The sequence below is a fragment of the Triplophysa rosa genome, linkage group LG2 (genome assembly GCF_024868665.1).
Source record: "Triplophysa rosa linkage group LG2, Trosa_1v2, whole genome shotgun sequence".
Taxonomy (NCBI): domain Eukaryota; kingdom Metazoa; phylum Chordata; class Actinopteri; order Cypriniformes; family Nemacheilidae; genus Triplophysa; species Triplophysa rosa.
Window position 1 is genome coordinate 31,630,523 of NC_079891.1, and position 22,632 is coordinate 31,653,154.

General features: G+C 40.6%; 1 protein-coding gene across 1 annotated transcript in view; it reads left to right on the forward strand.

The window, feature by feature from the left end:
- Positions 1-702: 702 nt before the first annotated feature.
- The window catches only part of kat6a (K(lysine) acetyltransferase 6A), a 43,819-nt gene continuing 21,889 nt past the window's right edge, over positions 703-22,632 (forward strand). Inside the window, exons 1-2 of the mRNA XM_057352266.1 lie at positions 703-835; positions 2,371-3,649. Of these exons, the coding sequence (XP_057208249.1) occupies positions 3,017-3,649 (633 nt within the window). The 5' untranslated portion in view covers positions 703-835; positions 2,371-3,016. The remainder of the gene's footprint in view (positions 836-2,370; positions 3,650-22,632) is intronic.

A 22,632-nucleotide genomic window follows, 5' to 3' on the forward strand; every position in this document is an offset into this window, starting at 1 on the left:
TATAGCAACGGATTCACATTTCCCGAGCGGGTGTTAAATTGAAAACATCTCTGCCTCCCTCCAGTGAAGATAAAGGTGTGTGGGTCACCTGTCATCGCTGCCTCATACAGCACTGCGGGAAATTTACATAATCCTCTCTAGTAGTAAGAGAGAGAGAAAGAAAGAGAGCGCGCGTGCAGCCATTGTTTATGTAGCGCGTCCCCGTTCCAGAAATAAAAACATTTGCTTTGTCATAAGCACTGCCTTATGTTTTTGTCATTGCGTGATCATTTCTCTAAAAAACAGGGATCATCCACCGGTTCATACCCTTACACGAAAACAGCACGCAGAACAAAGATGGGAGGTGTGGATGGGCTGTCTTTGATCTTTAAATACCCTCTAACATTAAAACCACACTCCATCGCTTTGATTTCCTTCGCCTCCGCCGAGACGCGACCGCCAAATTCAGACGCTCCCTAAGCGCGCCACATCGCTACGTGCGAGCCAGCGCACCTTTCTTTTTTCCGCTTTACCATCTGTCCCTTTCTTCCATTTCACGCGCAAGCAGCGGACATTCGCCCTTCAGATGTGCACCCGCATCCCCCCTCTCCTTCTCTCCTCCCGCTGCAGTCCCTTTCTCTCCCCATCCGTCCCTCTCCGACTCCGATTCGCACGATGCAGACGCTCCCTAGCGCCGACTGTTTCCCCCCTCCCCCACCCGCAAAGCTCCCGTTTCACTCAAAGATGGCGTCAGCTCTGGAGCCACTGCTCTCTGACTGCATTTTCAGGCTTGTTGTTGTCTGTGTTTCGAACGCGTTCTGGCACATTCTCCTTGGACACTCGACCCGAAATTCCGGTGAGTACCGCATGATCACGCGCGGGTTTTCAAATCCTCTCGGTTTGTCAGTCCGAACCGGACTCGTGGTTCTGTCTTTCAGCCAAGGAGCGGGAGTAGGTAGAGGGAATGGGGGGGTACGCGGAGATGAAGGAAGGGGGAGGGCGGGAGGAGAGAGCCAAGGCCTAACTACTTCCCTCACGGGCCTCGTCTCCAACGCCACCGCAGGCTCTACCGTTGGATAGGGAGGGTGGTTTACAGTAAGCAGGGAAGGAAGTGGAGAAGAAAAACCGCGGAGGAAGCACGCGCAAACATCTTCTTGCGCCAGGAATCTTTTTCGTACGTGTATCCGAGGCTGAGATTGAGGCCGCGCGCGACCGTGCAAACGTTGGCGCGAGGGAGGGAAGGAAGAAATCTTGGCGTTCTTTTTTAACGGCTCAAGCGCGGTAGCCACTGGTTACGGGTATTGTGTGTTTTGCTAGGCCGCTGTGTATCTTAACGGCGTTCCTACCTGGAAATGTCGGAATAAATGTCATTTTTCGAGTGTTATGGTGTAAAATAACAGGCAGTGGAGGGAAGGAGGTGGAACCACTTAGGAAACATTGTCCTCCTCGGATGCACGTTGCTTGTGTTTTGGGTCGTTTAGGAACTAACAACATCCGTTCGGTGAGTTCACATTGTGTGGGAAATAAATAAATGGTTAATTAATTCTCGATTAAGCATATTTACAACCACCAACGTATTTCTGAGCTTCTGTTTCTGACATTGTTTACATTGGTACAACGTTTAAGCCTTGTTGCTATGGTTTTCTAATGCTTTGCTTTGTTATGGCGGTTTATGTTGATGCTTGTTTACTTTTGGCCATGTGTTGACATTTTTTAAACTTTTATTTCTGCCTGATTAACACTAACGTTAGATTTAAAAGTATTGTGTTTATAAGTGGGCATCTGCTATTGGCTTTAATGAGATTGAGATGAGTAACTTAACGTTAGAAATAATAGACAGTGTATTTCAAAAAACAATTGCTATTTGTACACATGGTTGTAAAAATAAAAGTAGCTGAATCTGTCAGGCGAGATGTTTCATGTTTTGATTCTGCAGTCTCCCAGTCACGTGATTTTATTAATGGTGATGTTTTTTTACATGTGGTGTATGTCATTTTTAATGCGACCCTTGTGTCATTGTACCAAATGGGGAATTTTTGTGTTTAGAACAGTTAAACTGTTTATGAGAAGTTTCTTGTGCACTTATTGTTTTGTTTACATTGGAGACATGGTTGTTCCTTATTTGCTTTAACACATAACCTGTAAGGCTTCGGTTGAAGTATGTTGTGATGTAAATGCAGAACTAAAATGTGCATACTCCATCACACTTTTTCTGAAGGGTAGTTCAAAATAAGTTTTTCTGTTATTGTGTAGTCAATACATGTTACGGTTTATTGAGGTCTTTGTGTTTCACTTTGTATGTTTTTTATGTGTTAGATATAGATCATATATAAATGTTACACATTTATTGGTTTTATTGTGTTTTCCTGATCATGTTATGTTTTTGTGCAGGTTGCAAAGGCTTTTTGGGGAATACTCAGTAGGAAGATGTTCAGCCTGCGTTGCTTTCTGGAGTGAGGTATCCGTTTTGGACCACACGTTTCTGCAGTGCTAGGAGCGGAGACAAAGAACAACAAGAACGTACTGTGTTGGAACATACTCGATTTCACACTTTTATTTTCCCAAGACACAAAAATCTGTCTGCGTTTTTAAAAGCTCTGCCACAATTGTTTACTAAGATGCTCTAAGTAATTAAGGATTCCACCTGAATTTGAGACAGGCAAAAATCAGGGCACCCAAGACTCTCTCTTCCAACGTTTTCCTGCTGGAAAAGTTGCGGTGTCTGCCTGTTGCATACCTCCCTGCTTTGCTTTGGTGTGGCCACCCTTCAGAAAGAAGGGTCACTGGGTTAGGGGAATCTGTTTTAGGTTGGGGGGGTTTAGGGAGCCTATGATATGGTGATCGGCTCCCTCTATAACAGCTCCTGCTCAGGCACAGAGAGACTTACTACCCCTTCCCGGGACAAAGGATAGCCTCCTGGAAGAAGAAAGAGGAGGAGGAGGGTAACGACAAGGCAGCGCCAGGGCTGAGGCCACTGGGTGCTTCCTAACGGTTGTGAGAGTGTGTTGGGCCGTGGCCCAACGGTATTGCAGCAGCCATGGTGAAGCTGGCCAACCCGTTGTACACCACCTGGATCTTGGAAGCCATCAAAAAGGTAAAAAAGCAAAAGCAGCGGCCGTCCGAGGAACGCATCTGCAATGCTGTGTCAATGTCCCACGGGCTCGACCGCAAGACGGTCCTGGAGCACCTAGAACTCAGTGTTAAAGATGGCTCTATACTCAAGGTGTCCAACAAGGGGCTCAACTCCTACAAGGACCCCGACAACCCTGGGCGTATAGCGTTCGGAAAGCCCAGAACGGGAGGAGGTGGAGGCACTTACAACACCAGCTCTAGCTCCTCCAAAAAACCTGGCCTGGACTGGAACAAACTTATCAAGCGCTCACTGGAGGGGCTTCACGAACCTGGCGGATCATCTCTGAAGAGCATTGAACGCTTTTTGAAATGCCAGGCAGATGTTGCGGGTTACCTGTCTGGCAGTGGCTCTATGGGGCCAGGCCTGTTCCATCAGCAGCTCCGGCTGGCTCTGAAGCGGGCCGCTGCTCATGGGCGTGTGGTAAAACAAGGTCCGCTCTTCCGCTTGGTAAGCAGGAGTTCCCATAATGACGGGACAGGCATCGTATCTCTGGATTCTCTGCCTCCGGTGCGTCTGCTGCCCCACGAACAAGATCGGGTAAGATTATGAAACTCATTTACGCCTGATCACGTGGCAGTGTTGTGGGTGGAGTTCCTTATGACTTTAGTGTATCCAGCAGACTTTCAGTTTCACTTTCTGATGGTGTGTATTAACATAATTCACTTCTGTTTTTAAAACGGTCTCTTAGCTTTGGCTTGACTAGTAATCAAACAGTTATCATGGACTGGATAAAACCGGTCAGGTCAGGCATCCACAGGAAGTGCATGTGAACTTAGATCTGTGTTGTTATTGTGTCAGATGGCAATGTTAATGTTTTTAAAGGCAGTTTTTCCAAAGGTTGGCTGTGCTTTATGAGTCTTGAAATACAACAGTTGTCAGTCTGCAATGCCTAGCCACAAAGTCCAGTAGAAAACAGAAAAAACAAGATGGTCAAGAATAAGCGGTCACGTGAGATTTTCTTCCTGCCAGCTGCAAGATGGGCTGCTGTGGGGGGGGGTGAGAGACGGAAAGAGAGAATATGTGAGTGAATGCAAGGGTGTGTGTTGGTTTTTGTGTTTGGAAATGTAGGCGAAATGCAGGCAGAATGGGTTATGTGTTAGACAGGAAGAAGGGAGAGGCAGGGATAGGCGTGTGTGTGTGTGTAAATATGTGTGTGTAAATGTTTTTGTGTTTGTAAATGTGTGAGAAAGGTGATAGGGAGGATTTTGTCGAAGTGTGGCAGAAGAGATCCACGCATGCTCAGAACGGTATATTCCATACCACTCTGCACGAGTGAGAGAGAAGGATGAAGACAGAGATAGAAGCTGAACAGCAGACATACAGGCGACAAGAGCAGAGCAATACACACCCACTTTTTTGTAACCTGATAAATAGCAGCTCTGCCTTACGCTCCCCAGGGCTAAACACACACACATTCGCACACATCCACCCCTCTTATCACATCTGATATGAGTCCTATCCATGATGTGCACTGTAGGGTTTTGGCTGTCAGAATGATACCCTGCTAAATTTGAGCTCGGTTTGCTGCTGTCCGCGCCTGTGTTTTGTTTTTAGGCACATGGCGTTGACAGCTTTATGCACGACTAAGGTGCTCCGTGTGTGTTGTGTCTGGCTCGGGAATTAAGTCTTCCACAAGTGGCTGCAACATTGAGGTCACATGACCGTTTCAAGGGATACTTCAGCCAAGAAACTGAAAATTTCCCCTTGTTTTACTCACCCTCAAGGCATCCTAACTGAATATGACTTGAAGGAATAATGCAGTTTGAGTTATAATTAGTGCTGGGCGATGTGACGATGTTATTGTATATCGCCGATGTCTCGCAAATATCGCGATGTCGGTTACAACAGACCGATACCAGACGATAATTGATAATAATGGAAAATACGCGTTATAACAGTATCATGCGATGTAGGCTTTAGCATGAACGTTCATGTTCATATGCCCAGGCAGTCAGTAACAGTGACAGAATTTTGGAAACGCTGTTTTGTTCGGTCAGTTGAATGTGCTGTTGTTTTCTGCCGGTCGCTGCACGGAAAGACCAAGAGAAAGACAAGCTGCGTCGGTCACCATGGTGCAAGTTGATATTACGTGCTAATTAGCATGTTTGTGACGTCATTGCGACGTACACGTTCTTTGAACTTACTGTATGTTAATGCCCAATAAAGCTGACGTCGTTTTCATATTTAATGTTTCTGTTGTCAGACATAAAATACTAATTATAGACAAATGTTCATATGTCCAGTCAGTAACAATGACAGGTGCTTGTAAACGCTGTTTTATAATCATTCACTTACAAGTAACTTTAAGCTGCTGTTAGGTCATGAACGAAGAAGACGCAGAGAGACATTTTTCCACTCACTGAAGGTTAAAGCTTATCGCTCTCTGAAGGAAAAAAGTCTGTAAACAACTGTTTTGTGCGTACGCGCCTGTGTGTGTAAGAGAGCACGGGATGAGAGGGTCATTACACGGAAAACGTAAACTCGTGTTATTTATACGCAGATTGATGAGACCGGGTTTCATGACAGATGCATGCTTTGCAGAATCAGATTCACAGACAACGTTAGAGATCGCTGTGTTATTATAAAAAGTGCAATAAGATTTTCAGTTCATTTTGGAACTATGGTGAAACAAATTAGACTGTGGCTGTCATAGTCGCCTTGTTTATACACGCCCCTGGCTCCGCACCGCAAGTCTCCGCTGATCCCGCGTGGGTTTTCCTGAATGGACGAGGCGCTTATGAGTAATGATTGGAAAACGTACCCTACGATCACGTTCTGATGAAAGGAAATGATTGGATGCTACCAACTTGACAAAAAGGGGAACTACAAACTGCCCTCATTGCAATCCGTCAAAATGACGGACGGTCTTCAGATTTTTCCGTCACTGGTATAAAAATTTCGTCAATGACGGAGAATTTTCATTTAACGCGACCTCCGAGTCAAACACTCGAGTTATACTGTGTTATCTTTATGAATAAAGCCAGTTCGGAATAGTAATCGACTGATGTCAAAGCCGCAAACCTCTCACTAAGATATGAAAACAAAGGAGTGCCTGAACAAGACGCTCTACTCTTTAAATACGGAGGTAACGAAAACAGCAACACAACTGATTAAAACAAAAGCAGGATTTGGAGCTTGGGAGTGGTCTTACAGACAGTTAAGTTATATGTGACTTGTCACATGTATGAATTAGTGTGTGCTCGATATCAACATTTTGGATTCGGTACGGTACCAGAATCTAATATCGGTACCACATCGGTACCATAGGTGATCAATAACCAGCCCCAAAATAAATTATTTGAAAAAATATTAAGAAGACTGCATGAAACTGCTCTAACTGCTTATTTATATATTCTTTTTATATTTTATATAGCACCATTTAGACATATGCCCGGTTAACCGAAAATATATATCACGTGATTTATGCACAACTTGTGAGTGAAGTACGGTAAAATGCTGCTGCATCTGAAAGCCAGAGGGCGCTCTCGTGCAGAAACTCCAAATACGCACTGCAGAAGAAGACCATAACACACGTAGTAGTAGGAAATGCCTAAGGACATGTTTTTATCACCGATCCTCAAGCCTCCTCAGGTATTTTTATGATAATAAAGTATATTTATAATGATCATGTTTGACGGGTGTTGCTTTTTCAAATGCACGTTATAAGCAACTCAAAGTCGCACTGCTTTTAGATCGAGCAGCATTTCTACTGATCCCAGAGCCGTGCTTCACGGACAAGCTACACATCAATAAAATAAATGATACCTTGCATTATCGCAGCCAGCTCAGTTTCAGCAGGATTTGGTGGTAACCGCGGTTAACCGGGCACATGTCTAGCACCATTTTATTTTACACTTTAAAGGTCTTTGCACATACAGTCCGAAATTTTCGTATGCGTTTTTTCATATTTGGCTCGCGTTTGTATGGTGTCTCTGAATTGTTAAAAAAGGCCACTCAAAATGCTTGACGGATGCGAAAAACGCAGAAAATCGAACCCGGTCCGAATTTTTTTATGACGGACGAAAATATCGGAGGCAGTGTGTAAATGTGATTGACACAACGTGAGGTCGTATTTATTTTTTAACGTGTGGAAATTTCGGACGCAAATTTCGGACTCAATGTGCAATGGGTTTTACACTGTATTACTGAAAAATGCTTTGGTTATATAGACTTATCATCATAATCCCACAAATATGAACAATTAAATTTTGAACAACAATTAAATGTTTCAAGTAGGTCTATTTAACAGTAGCACTGAAGATGAACTGAATGATCAATTCAAATAAAACACTGCACAGTCTTCACTGTATAAAATAAATATGCAATGACTCTAAATAAAGCTACAAAAGTAAAATTTTCTCTTTAATAAGTGACACAAATTTATTAGGTTACTGTCACTTTAAGGCAATTTTTTGATGCGGATATACATTTAAAACACAACGTACTGTGCGTATGTGAACCTTTTGTGTTTTTGACATAACAGTGTGTATTTGACAGTATAAGAACATATACAAGACGCAAAAGAGAACTTCATGATGATTAGTAGGCTAACTGAGATGTCTGGAACAGAGATAACGTTATATATGCTATGTATGCCGTTGAATGGGGATGTAAAGACGCATCGCAGCATGTACAATATACGTTACAGGGCTCTAGAGTGCGACCAATTTGGTCGCACCCTCCTAACTTTGTAGCACCAGTGCCACCTCTCTCAAATGTTAGTCTAGAGCCCTGCTTTCTTGTAGAATTGTTGACCAGATTGTTAGTTAATCATTTATAAGTCAATATTGCCTATATGGACAGCGATTTTAAAAACAAGTGAACTTGTAAAACTGCGGTGTTAAATGCGATGCGGTCGAAAATTTGGGTGCACCTAACTTTTGTGTTGGTGCACCTAAGAAAAAAAGTTAGTCTAGAGCCCTGCGTTACACTGTAAAACAATCTAAAGATCTCTCAGCAAAAGTAGAAAGAGTCGAATTTGTAATAAATCACTCACAGTGTCTCAGTTCAAATGGTTGCAAAAGTGCTTGTAGAGCGATTCATCTTGTTCTTCTATGTTGCCGGTTCTGCGTCAGTTCTGTGGCATATTGTCGCATAGCGGTGAACTTTGGAACAGCAGTGTTTCAAGTACTGAAACAAGCAAAATTCTGGTATTGAACCGATTGAAATCCAACATGTTCCGGTAAATTTCCAGAACCGGTTTACTGGACAACCCTATGGCTGGAATACAATACAATACAATACAAGACTTTTAAAGTCTGAACAGATTTGTTTTTAAATAGACATCCTACACTTGCAGACTTTTTGAAAGTTTCAGATAGACACACACTAACTGATAAAATCTGCAGACTGGCACAGACTTTCTGCAACAAGTCCAGACTGAAAATCTGGGCAAAATCTGAGCAAAAGTCTTTTAGTGTATTTTAGCCTTTAGACGAATTTCAAACAGCGTTTTTGTTCCTTTGAAAGGCACTTCACGAATGGAAAAGTCGTTCCAGATAAAGAGACATTGTTTTTCATTGCTCAATTGGGCAAGTGTATTTTAAACAGCCACATTATGACATACAAATATTATATTAAATGATCTTTGTACTTACAATATTATATCATTACTTAATCAGTGGCATAACATATTTCTAAATTGACAATAATATCAACTATCGCAATTATTTCTGATGTAATTAATGCCAAACAAAAAGTTGCTATCGCGACAGGCCTATTCACGTGTGAGGCACGTTTGGACTTTCAGTGTTTACCATAGCGCTCTATGTATGTGCGCTCATCGATGATTTCATCCACTCGTCTCATATTAATATTATGTTGAATAAAAAATCAACAGTAAAGTCTGATTTCTATTAAATATGGAATAAACAATGGTGGATGCCAATTACTTTTGTCAGTTTCAAGTTATTTCAGAGAAAATTGTGCATTCTTCGTTTTTTGTGGAGGTGTACCAACAAATTTGAGCACGTCTGTATGTGCGTTGAACAATGATTTTACCCACTCGTCTCATTGGCTCCGGTCAAACGTTTTCAATGTTAAAATGTTGTCATTTCCTGCAACTGTGTGTGTAAATCGTTCTTCTTCTGTGTCCCGTATTCAGAGTTTCTGCGCGAGAGCACCCTCTGGCTTTCGGATGTTGCGGCATTTAACCGTAATTCATTTAGGAAACTGAGCATAAGAATTGCACGATTTATCACCCAGCCCTAGCGCTGATCAATGATTATATGTGAATAAAAGCCAAATAAAAATGTGGTAATGTAATATAAATGTATTAACAAACAATGAATGAGCAATACATTTGTTCAGGTATTTATTAATCTTTTTTATACAACTATTTATTTATGCTCTGGTCCATTAATATTGGCAAATACAACTTTGATTTTAAATAGTAAATGTATAAGTAAAATAAACATTAGATTACCAATGAATAAATAATGTAAAAATATACCTCATTGTCTAGTCTTGTTCAATTTAACTTTTAATAAAAAGAAAAAAATTTAGGGCCTTAATGTTATGGCAGCCCTAACCCAACCCCCCCCCCCCCTTTATATTGAATGCAGATCTTTTCTAGGGTTGTATCGAATTTAGAAATTCCAGTATCGTGACAACACTTATACCACGTATGTGAGATTTGAAATGAGATTTTGGCGGTATGATAACCTTAAGCAAAAATTGCGGTATTACCATTACAACACTAAAATTTGTAGTTTTAAAACGTCTGTGGATACAAACAACAACCTTTGTTAAACAAGCCTCAAGCCTCTTCAAGCTCAACTGAGGAATAACGGAAGCTAGACATTATCGTTAATATCGTTCTCTTTAAGAACATGACAAATTCAGTAAAGGCCAAACAATCATTATTGTTAAAAACGGCAACTTAATATTTTCTAATCACGCTATCGGTAAACATTGTCCAAAACTTTGTCACTTTTCACTTTTCTTCTTGCATGTTTATAACAAACAGGGATGAGCTATTCTCATTGTGTTGGTTGAACTTAACCTGTCACAATGTTTTTGTTTTGACAGTGTTTTTCTGCAAGGAGTATTATATGTGTTGACATGGTGCTTTGGAGACAAAACTTTTTAATATTCTGGTATTTGGTGGCTTTTACTAAAAGTTAAGACATGTTTGGGCCAGATAGATGTTTTCTTTAGTAGATGGTTTGTTTTTTGAGTTGTGCGTATCACTTAGCCTAGGTAAATAAAAAAATACTGTTCTTATTTTGATTTAGGTCATCTATTCTGTTTCAGTTCCTTGTATAAACTTAAACTCCCAAGTTAATTTTTTATATATATTCAGTAAAGCCAGTTTTTACTTCAGTTGGCTCTGTGCATGGCAACTCGTAGATGGCGAAAGTGATAGACGGCGATTGTTTTGTATTTGGTTATTTTACTCTCTTTGCTCTGCCAAAATGTTGGCGAGCAGCAGCTTTGTGGTCAACATCATTGAACTTATTTGTTTAGGTCTTTGCAAAAATGACAAAGCTGTTTGAACTCAGATTGTCTACTGTAAGTAGGGAAATGCGCTTGTTTTTCATAAGCTGCTGTTTACATCTGATTTTGTAGAAGTGCGTTCCCGGCTTGGCCATTTAAAGCAGTAGTGCCTTGCTAACTGTTCCCATACAGCCTATAAAGGATCATTGAGGGTTATACTGTAGTGCAGTGAGGAAGAGAAGCAAAACAAATGGTTGAGCACTGGCTGCGACCCCGATATGGAGGTGGATTATGAGCAGTCAACACACGAATGACTGTCTCACACTCCTCCATTTAAACATGATCGCAGACTCGCTTAAATGCTTTTCCTCTAATAGAGGGTCATTGCCAGGGCATATGTGGGGTGTGGGAGGGGGGCCGGAGTCAAACCGGGGGCATGGATGTATAGATAGAAAATCTCATAGCTTTGGGGGGGTTATGAGAGCGTGCATGTCTGTATATAGGACATTAAGTGGGCTGGTCCTGATGAGAGCTTTTTGTGTAAGAGTCAGCAGTAAGAGGGATGGGAGTCTCGTGTTGCCCTTTCACAGTTGAAAGCTCCAGGGTTGAAGTAAAGTTCCTCGGGCGGTCATTCTGGGGACGTGTGAAAATCCAACGTCAATGAACTAGTAGCCTCTGACGTTCAGTTCTTATTCAGCCAAAGGAGAAAGGTGATTGCAGGGCTCCAGACAGGGAGAGGGAGAGGGAGAGATTACTCGCGCGTCTCTGCCCTGCGTTTCACGTTTCCCACGTCTCGCGGAGGAACTGTTTAAACTTGACGCGCGGACACACAGGCTGTCATACTCGCGCGTCTCTGCCCCGTGCGGCGTGTCATCCGTGTCTCGCCGTTTAAATTTGAAGCACATACAGCCTGTTATACTCGCGCGATATTTTCCCCAAATCGCACAGCCCTACAAGAGAAGCCTGCCGATTCCGATTTTTGCCGATTCCGATTTTCTATCCACAAACTATAATTGACAGTATACTGTATATAAAACCCAACTTGTCTTCAATACACATTTTTTTATTTTCATTACATAAATGATTGAACATTACAATTTCCCCAAATTTCCTTAAATGCAGTTCTCCAAGCTGCATTAAATTACAGAATCTTCTCTTTCTCAAACAACTCCTAAATTGAAAGTGACCTATTAGTCAGATATGGTGACCCATACCCGAAATGTAACCTCTGCATTTAACCCATCCAGAGAGTAGTGAACACACGCGCAGCAAGTGGTGAACACACGTACACCCGGAGCAGTGGGCAGCTATCACTGCAGCGCCCGGGGAGCAAGTAGGGGTAAGGTGCCTTTGCTCAAGGGCACCTCAGTCGTTACCCGCCGGCCCTGGGAATCGAACCGGCAACCTTCTGGTCACGAGTCCGACTCTCTAACCATTAGGCTACGACTGCCCCTTGAAGACGGCACAACTCGTTTGCGTGATTCAGAGTTGACTCCCTTTTTTCCAAGCCAATAATTTTGTTATTCATTCACCTTCGGCTTTACAACTTGGCAGACTGCTTACATTCACACATGGCAACATTACACACAGCATGAAATGTAATTTACACGATCTCGTAATATGTACTCTTTAACGTATACATATGATTATTTTTCATTTCTTTTCACATGAGTTGGACTGGCTTGACACCAAGCATCATGCATGGCAACCATGTACACTTCAGATTTTTGAACACAATTAAGTGTTTTGAATAGTGCAACCCAATACAAAGTATGTGCTGTCAGTTTCTATACTGTAGTTTTATTTCTGGGTGAATATCTGCAATGTAGTTCACATGAAAGGACAAAGTGTAAAACCTTGATTCACATTGAGGGTTAAACAGTATAATTTTGAAGAGTCCTCAAGTAGGTTATGAACAGCAGATCTTTCCCTTTAACCTCTCTCTGCTTGAATAAGGTGTATTTGTAGGATGTGATTACATAATAATTCTGTTAGCAATGAGAATGTTTAAGAATTATGTTATGTTTTAAATGTGAAAATGTTTCATCAGTGTCTCCAGCTTAAACTAATAAATAAAGTTAATAAATCAGTTTATCATTCAGTGGCAGGGCTTGACATTAAGCATTGTCATGTGGTTGTCCTTCGGACAAGATATAAAAGATGGTTGTTTTAGATTCTGAGTGCTCAAGTTAGCTTCTAAGCATTTTACTTCTGTCTGAAGTTGGTTGTACTGTCTGTGATTGCTATAGAACAAAACTTTTACATAGCAATAGTGCTACAGAGGCTTAAAGTTTTGTAACACAGGTCAAACAGTTGTAGCACAAGTATAAAACGTCTGTTGTTATCATAAAAAAAATGCAAGTGCAGTTCATCACATGAATAGGCAGGTAACTGACAAATGACATTAATGTTACATACAGATGGATTAATTAGGGCCATATAATTTTTAGTTGACCTAAATTTATTTATTTATAAGTTCTGCGTTTTTCATCTTTTTACTATACAATAGTGGTATATTTGTCCACATAAATTACTGTAGTATATTACAATATTTACTAGGGCTGGGCGGTATGATGGAATATGCCGTTACCACAGAATAAAATGTCAACAGTAAGAGATTTTTCTATTCCGTGGAATGTAAATAAGTAGGCGTGGTTAAAGGAGCAGTTCTTAATTAACAGCGGCCACTAGCGTTGTATTATAGATTTGCCACGAATCGCTCAGTCCAAACACGACGGTGGCCACCACAGTACAAAAAGATGATGTTCTCATGTTGACGCAGGGAAGAGATTTTGCGGGCATTAGAAAGACTGTAGAAAGAGCTATGACTTATGTATTACATAAAATAAAAGGTTTGTGGATTTTACGTTTAAAAAGAAGGATAAAAGTCAGGCAGGAGCTAGGACCTGCGTTAATATTATAAAGACTTTCCAGCAGATGCGTTAGGACCCGCGGTACTAAGGCTTTTAGCAGAGATACTCATAGATATCTATGGAGATACTTTCCAGCAGAGAGAGACGTTGGAGAGAAAGATCGTCTAAAAATCACCCCCGAGGATGTTGCTTTGATTCGGATCAGTATGTGAGTAACATTGTTTTTTCTGTTTGTTAGAACCAAGATATGTTGTTGTTGTAATGTTAGCTGTGTGACGGAGCAGTTTTGAGCGTCATTGTTTATTGGGAACCGCTTTAATATTGTACTCGTCCAGATACTGGAGAGGGAGAGAGAGAGCGCGTTGGAGCTGAAACTGGAGAGCGCGTTTTACTCTTTTACTCAATGATGAATAAACTTTCAGTTAATCCGTGGGTCACATGCGTTCCGCACCGGAGAGCACGATCCGTACGGATCATGGATCATCCCGCGATCCAATTCACCACGATACCGCAGGGGAGAGGAAGAGGAAACGCGCTTTGTAGAGTTGTTTGTCCGTTTAGGGCTGCTGTACAAAACATGGCGGCGAATTCAATGTATATAGGCCCGCTCTGTCTGTAGATATAAACAGCTTATTCTAATTTATTACAAACATAATGGTTCATTACGTAAGGTCTTTATACAGCTCTGAAGAAATAGGTTTGTTTATTATATTGCATTTCTGTCAATAGATCCTCCTAAAAACACCATATTGTCCCTTTAACTTGGCGCTCTGCAAGTTGGCCGTTATGATGAAAAAAAAACATGTGAATTAATCTACCCATAACACATGAACAAATCAAATATTCTGTTGACCTCTTTCAGTCTTTAGTTTCGTGATCCGCTCCAGTCCGGCGCGTTCTCTCTCACCCGCAGTACTCGTGAAGGGGTGCAGGGATCTGCGCATGCATATGAAAAAAGCTCATTCTCACGTATTTCAGAACACCAGTCATAATGTATTCTCATTGTTTGTGCATATATTCAGACTTCATTGTTATACATGTTGTCTATCTTCCTACTGTATACAAGTTTGTTTATATTTATCTTCTGGCTATATCATAATAAATCTGATTATCAGAACTTAACTTAAGAAGTACATTTTAATAACTTGCCTACATAATGGTGAGCATTTACAGTAAATGAACTGTAATAAATTAATTAATTAAAATGAGGTATAAGATATAGAATTATAATAGGAAATTGTTACCATGAAATATATCTTTACCGTGAAATAAAATGACTCATTCCGTGAAATAGATTTTTGGTCATTCCGCCCACCCCTAGAATTTACTATAGTAAGCTGCAGTAAAATTCCTAGATACTATAGTGTTTTTGAACTTTACTATAGTATACTATGTGTTTACTACAAGGGCACTACAATTTTCTATAGCAAATGCTATAGGACAATACAGTATTCTTTCGTCTGAGTGTTCAGTTTAACTGGACTTTTATTTTGACGGCTTGTCGGAAAGACGCCCGAGTTAATATTTTTATGACGATAGCTTCACTCAAACAGTAAAATGCTGGTAAAATAAACTCTTAAGCTGTGTCCCAAATGACATACTATGCACTTAAACTATGCACTATGCACTCAACCATGTAGTGTATGAAGTTTAGATGGGTAGTATTGTCCCAAATGGAATACTAAACTGTTTTATACTAACCGGAAGCATATCGGTTTCCCAGACGAGTGCAAATGACGTCAATCGTACGGCACAATGCGTGTGAATAAAATCAACTTGAACATTGTATAATTAATGTAGTTTTCATCTGTTTTGCCCAACATTACTTTAGTCATCATCAGATTGAAGCGTTATCACTCTGCAGGAGAGTTTTGCTCGAGCAGCTTCTGATAGCCCCGCCTCCCTTCCGCTACATAAGCTAAACTGCGACCGTTGAGTGCGTGAAGTGTCCACACTTCATATTTTCGGTTGAAAAAGTGCATCATCCGGGTACTTAAAGTGCACTTCTTTTTTGAGGATTTTAAATGTGAACGCACTACTCACACTATTAATACTACAAAATGGTGTAGAATAGTGCACAAGTGTGCGATTTGGGACAGTGGGTTTAAATGGAACACCTGTGGTCTTAGTACATCATGTACCATTCAGACATCAGTTCATGTTCTTGTTTTAAATTGCAGAAATGTACAACATCACATTATATTCTTTCATTTTAATTTTCTCCAAGGAAACTGAGGTCAATTAATGAAATTAACATTACATTTAATTTCAAGCAGATTTTGATGGGCTTAAAGGGTACATTTACAGAGGGGCTGTTTGTTTTCCTTCCTCATATGGATGTAAGGAATGGAGAAAATACTGGTGACATGAGTACAGAATGGCTCCGGACATTGATTATCTGTCTGGGATGTAATCCGTGTTAGTTTCTTTGTCCTGACTGCGCTAGCGTGGCATAAGATGATCTTAAAATTGCTGTGATGTAGAGAGATTTACAGGACTTGAACGGTAACTAGGGATGGAACGGTTCATGAAAAAATCCGTAACTGCATTCAATTCACTTGTCACGGTTCGAGACGTGCGTGTATTGTTCGGTCTGGTCATGCGCAGCGCAAAATGCTTTTTTTTCATTTGGCACAGACGGTGGCAAAAGTTAGCAGCATAGTTGCCTTGCCTGTTTTCTTCATTGCATTGACTAACACTCTGCTCACAGTTAGGCTTTTTGGACTTCATGCGGCGCTGCACAGACCGATCAGCCCGCAACATCACAGCACCAGGAGCCACCCGGAGTCGTCTACTCACAAATCACTCTCGCGGCACTGTCATGTGGTCCGTGTGGTGCCGCAGGAGGTCAAACTACAAGCGCAAGCACGTGTATAGTGCATATTGACCTCAAACATGGATGGGTGGATTATAAGGCTAAATATTTTGTGCTGATGAATGGTATTTCTAGACTGTTAAAAGAGAAAAAAACATTAACTATGTATACTGAATCAAACCAAAAACCGTGACCACAGAACCGTAATACGAACCCAACCGTGGATTTTGTGAACCATTCCACCCCTAACGGTAACCATTAGCAACACCAAACGGCCATCATATCTCTATAAAGATCTTAAGATGACTGGAATATTAGAGCCTTTTGTATTTGAGAGAGTATTTGAGGGTTTGTTTATGCTTTTATAACAAGACACTGCTGTATACTGTAGAGTAAGGTAATAAATCATATTCCTACCATGGTAAGAACTGTTCATACACTACAAAGTGGGTTATAAACAGTCTGTCATACGTAGTAGTTTGTATGGGATTGTGATCACTTTAGTCATTGTTTGGGTGGGTGTGTCTATTGCTAGGATGTTGATGTTAGAGAAATTCATGTGATTTTGATGGATGCGTGCAATAATTTACAGCAGACAACAAGAAATGAAGCCTTAGTTAAATGAAGTGTAGGGCTGTAGCTATCGATTATTTTAGTAATCGAGTATTCTACAAATTATTCCATCGATTAATTGAGTATTCTGATAATAAGTACTTTTTCTTTATTAAAGAGCAATACTAAATATATAAGAGAAAATAATTTTTTATATGGACAACTAATTTGTTTCCTTTTTAGAAAAATTTACATATTTATTGCTGAAATTGCATTCATTATATCTGTGAAAACTAAACTCATTTAGTACATTCCATTGCCATATTACTCTGGAGACGAAGTTCATGTGTTCATGTCCTCATACAGGCGGACAAATCCATGAGAATCACGTGTGTTGCACGCAGTTCATTCACTCAGACACGCAGATCAGTGGCATGTTTAAATAACAGGATTCGGCGGCCACAAGTCCGCATCTAGTTATATGGACTCAATGCAGCCGGACAACAAGTTTCACTCGCAAAATAGACTAAAACTAAGTAAGATAGCGGTGCGCCATAACGTCACAGAAACAAGCACAATGACAAACTCACTTCACACAAACAAGCGGCTTTGTTTAATGCACGTACCAAACTGTATCGTATGCGTGCTACACTGGTAAATACATAAAGTTATATGTCGCACTGTACAGCCCTGTTAGGCACGCATGTTTAAAAAGCCACAAAGACCGCTTTCAGCCTTTGGACATAATACGTACTGTGATGCACGCTAGTCAGACAGGATAAACTTTGCAGGCTGAAGTCCTAAAAGTTCAGTTTAAAGATAAGGAACGTACCAAGCACAATGTTCTCTCATCATTCTAATGCACACACACGTACACACACAGACTGTTTGTCGCAGTCTCGCGTAGATTTTTCTGTCATTTATTCTGCAGCGTCTTCTGTGTTTACAGGGTTTTTCCTGCATAGAGAAATTGGAGGCGGCCACCTCTGACAAATGTCGTGCCGCCTCAGACTCTTGCCAAAATTATGTCGGGTGACTTCACAAGAAATTCTGCTTGCATTTAACGGACTGTCATTTGTAACTGCAGTTGCGGCATTATGCCACAGTGGAGGCGCTGTTTTGTTAGCTAAAAAGAGTTGCAGATCAAGAGCTAGCTGTGTTTCGCATCCAAGTACATTTAAATTTTTTTTTTCAAATTTCTTAAATTAACATGACGTACATCATTGTAATGTCTTTAGCTGTGCAGTTGGATCGTTGAATCAGCGTATACTGTACACAGCGAGTTCGCCAGTATGAACGCACATTGTGTCAGAACGACTCGCACACGAATGACTCATTTGAACCGATTCATTTAAACTATAGAACTTTTCAGTCACTAGCAAATATAAGAGATGACTGAATCATTTAAAATGAACAACAGAGAAAGCAAGATATGAATGAGCTTTGCTCATTTAGTAAGACTGGTTAATTCAGTTGGCTATTGTGGGCTGAAAAGTTAGTTGAAAATGAAAGAAAAGCTTTATTTGATTAAAAAAAAATTCTGTTTTGTTGAATAATTTTTTAAAAATAGTTTTATATAAATTACTAATTGTCATTTTCATCTAATTTTATTACAACTTTTAATATGTCAAAGTCACTTTGGTTAAGTCACTTAACCAAAGGTACGGTAGTACGTGTGTGTGTACAAGATCAGGATGGCACCACCTCCGCCTCATTTTGAGGCAGGAAAAACCCTGGTTTACATAACATGTCCAGAGTTTTGCGGGCTGTGCGTTAGTAATCATGGTCCGTGGGGAAACGCGGTACTCCGTGTGTACTATAGTAAAATGGATTAAACAAAGATGATTTTTTGTATTCGAATTACTCGAAGAATCGTTCGAGCCCTAATGAAGTGTAGAGTTTTTTGGGTGCTTTGCATCATGTGTTTGACATTGAAACTTATAAGGTTTTTGCAGCGTACGGTCATTGTGCCCTATGATGGAGTTGAGTTTGGCAGGACTGAGTGTGATTTAACAGACACGCTTGTGCACACGCATTTTCTCCTTCATTAAACTCTACTGTAAGGTATATTTGCTACCGCCTATTATTTGTACAAAATTCACTCGTATGACCTCTAGGTCTAAAACACTTACTTCACAGCAATGGGCTGTGTCACATATCTCACAAACTGCAATGGATTTGGCCTGCTTGGAACCTCCTTTTGGGAAGCTGTGCTGCACTGAAACTTGATAAACCATTTAAAGGACTTAATGTGATGTCGATTTCAGCATGAGGTGTTTTGGCAGTTGCACCTAATCTGAAAGGTGTTTTATTATTTGAAGTGCTCTGCAATGTCTTAGAAATAAAGAGAACCTCTTTAGGGCAGAACGGACTCATTCATTACCATGGTATGTCATCATGCATTATAATTATAAAATGCTTTAATAATAAAAGTGGCACATAGCACCGGTGCTGCAGAGGTTTAAAGTTTTGTAGCACGGGCCAAACATTTGTAGCACAAGTATACGTCTGTTATGGTCTTTAAAGTCCTGGTGAAATTAAAAATAATTCCTATTATTTCATGGAATATTGCAGTGTTTGTTATAATAGCTTATCAGTTAGGGCTGTGTATTGGCAAGTGCCTCCCGATACGATACATATCACGATAGATGGGTCACGATACAATATATTGCTATGTATTTCGATACGATACACATTTGCGATATATTGCAATACTTTAAATAGAAAATGTAAAAAGTAGAGCTAGAAATACAACATGCTGTGCACCACCGAGGGTTTCTGTAAGGATAAGTGTAAAAACATCCCTAACCTCTGCAGAGTGGACATGATGTGCGATGCATGGACCTTTAGATCAGAGGTTTGGGTTCTCAAACTGTGGATTCCCCTGTGCTACCCCCTCAAGTGGGTAGCACAGGGAAATAAGGTGGGTCACGTGGCTGTTGTGGTGCATTACAGTTAAAATAATGAACATGGGCAATATAAAACCTCTGGTTCATCTGTGCTGTAAATGCGCTGGTGTCATATCCGTGAAAGCACAATAAATGTCATTGTTACTTTTCTTAATAAACTTTTTGTCTAATGCACTGCAGTAGCCAAGTGACTTGTGTCATGACTTGCGAAGCCTACAAATAGCATTATTTTATATAACTCATTACTCCATGACTTATTTTGAAAACCAAAGCACACCCACACATCAGCTCTGAGAGCTCAAAGCATTCTTATATTTTTCGCCATGCTTGCTTCCACTTACTTTTGGCCGTATGTATATGACATGATTTAAAAAAAAATATCGATAGTAGAGGTATCACTATCGATACACTATCGAAAAAAAAAATATTGCGATAGTTACCTGTATCGATATTTTTGCACAGCCCTGTTATCAGTGTGGGCCATTCACTTTTAAAAATTAATTTGTTCTCATAATCTTTCATCAAAATCTGAAAATACACTTCCGCCCTATAGTGGTCTCAGATGATGTCAGTTAGACGGCTTGGGTAGGGCGGAGACATTAACTCCTCGCCTTCAACTGTCAGTCTGCTGCTAGTTTCATTTCAAGATGCAACATCTGTTTTTATACATCCAATCAGATCGCAATGAAAAACACAAGCCCCGCCCACTATTTTTCTCAGTCGATGTTTGTTGCACTTGGAAATGTGTCAGAATACGGAAGTAAAAACGATCGCAACTTCCGGTTCACGGGGACTTTAAAAAACACATGGTCGTCACATAAATAGACAGATAACTGAAAAGGACATTAACGTTATACAAATGGATAAATTAGGGCCATATAATTTTTTGTTTTTACCAAATTAGTTTTTTTCTGTATTTTCAATGCTTTACTATACAATAGTAAATACATTTGTCCATAAAAAAACTATATACTATAGTATTTACTTCAGTAAACTGTAGTAAAGTTCTTGTGTGATGAACCTTACTATAGTAAATATTAAAGTATACAATAGTGTTACTACAGTTTATAAATTTACAAGTTAATTTTTTTCCATCTCGTTCAAATTAAGCACATTTGGCAGGTCGTCACGAAAATGCTTGTGCTTCAGTGTTTGACAGTAACTTCACTTAAACCGTGAAATGCTCTTAAAATAAACTTAGAGCAACTCTGTGGATGAAGTTCATGTCCTCGTATAGTAAGATACAGACAAATCCACGAGTGTCACGCTTGTAACATGTTAAAGTGTGCAACTCATTCACTCATAGACACGCAGAACAAACCGAGGACATATTTAAATAGTAGAGTTCCGCTTTCGTGATTCCTTCCATGTTTTCCCACATCACGCAGACCATAGGGTTCTAGATCAATGGACTCTGCAGCCGGAAAACAAGTTTTAAGTGCAAAAACGAAAACAAATTGTGGTGCAATTAGTTAACCTCACACACAAACAAGCACAATGACAAACGCATTTCACACAAACAAGCGGCTCTGTCTAATGCACCTGCCAAACTGTATCGCACGCATACTACACTATTAAATTTATTCGTAGCATGTGCAACATATATATACAGCCCTGGGGATTAATTGGAAGTCAAAGACGCTTTCAGAAATTGGTTGCCCCAGTAGTGTCATTGCATCTGCATGTTTGCCCTCTTTTGTATTGTTTTTTCTCTCACTTGTTTGTGGTTGGGTTTGTGTGTGTCCAGCTGTCTCCATCTGTGCATTGATCGGTGGCTTTTTTGCACAGGAGCTTTTGGGGGATTGGTAGGGGGCTGTTCAGTCAGGTGAACGCACAAATGAGTTTCACATGTTAATGAGAACCTTGACAGAGCCATAGACAAGGACAGCAGGTCTTTCTCCCTCCCCCTGCCTTTCCTCTGCCATTCTTGTTGTATCCACAACTACTCATTCGGATTTCTAGTGTCTGAGTGTTTGCCCATGCACAACACGCACTCAGCTTTGCGTACATTAGGAGCAAATTGAAGGCTACATTCGAATGGGTAAAACTGGCAGATTGATGCATGTGCGTGAGGGGGAGGCTTTTGTTCTGTCAGATGCGCTTCTGTAGGAATCATTTTTCTCTCCTACATTGCTGGAATATTTTTAGATTTCCTGTGGTGGTGGGCTGCCTGGCAGATGTGCTTTAATTCGGCCCTGTGAATAGTTGGTTCATCTTCAGTTATTGTGCTTGTGTTTAGAAAAGTCATTGTCAGTGGAGGCGGAGGCGGAGCTTTTTTATGAATGATGAAGGTGTGTCTGCAAACTGCCCAGCTTGCTCCACATGTTTTGAACAATAATTTTCAAAATGTATCTCTCTGGCTGTGTGTGTGCCTTGATCTGATCCTTTTTTATCAAATTATTATACCGGTTGTGCCTCAATATGTTTTTCTTTTTTTCAGTTAAGCAATAAAATTTTCTGATTTTCCCAAAGCTGATCCAAGATGGCGCCGCGGATGGCTGCCTCGGTTTGGAGTGCTCTAGTACTTATGTCTTTTTTGTTCGTTTTTCCTGTTTTAAGCTACTCTTCTTTAATCACTTTTACCAGGGACGAATTGCTTAACATTAAGCAATGCCCTTCTATCAATCTTTTCCCTAATTTTGAAAATTCAGACGTCTTACTGGACATTTTACTCGGAGGAGCGGCAGCTCTGTACAAACGCTCTAAAAGACGCAAGCGGGGAAAGCGAGCGGGTGCGCTCGTCAGACTCCGATGACGCGGATTTAGGACCCCGCTGCCGAGTATACACCTGGCGAATGTCCGCTCCCTTACCAACAAAACGGACGAAATACTCTTACTCACCAGGACAAACAAAGATTTTTCCAACTCCGCTGCGCTGTGTTTCACAGAAACATGGCTCAATGACACCATACCGGACAGCGCGTTACATCTGCC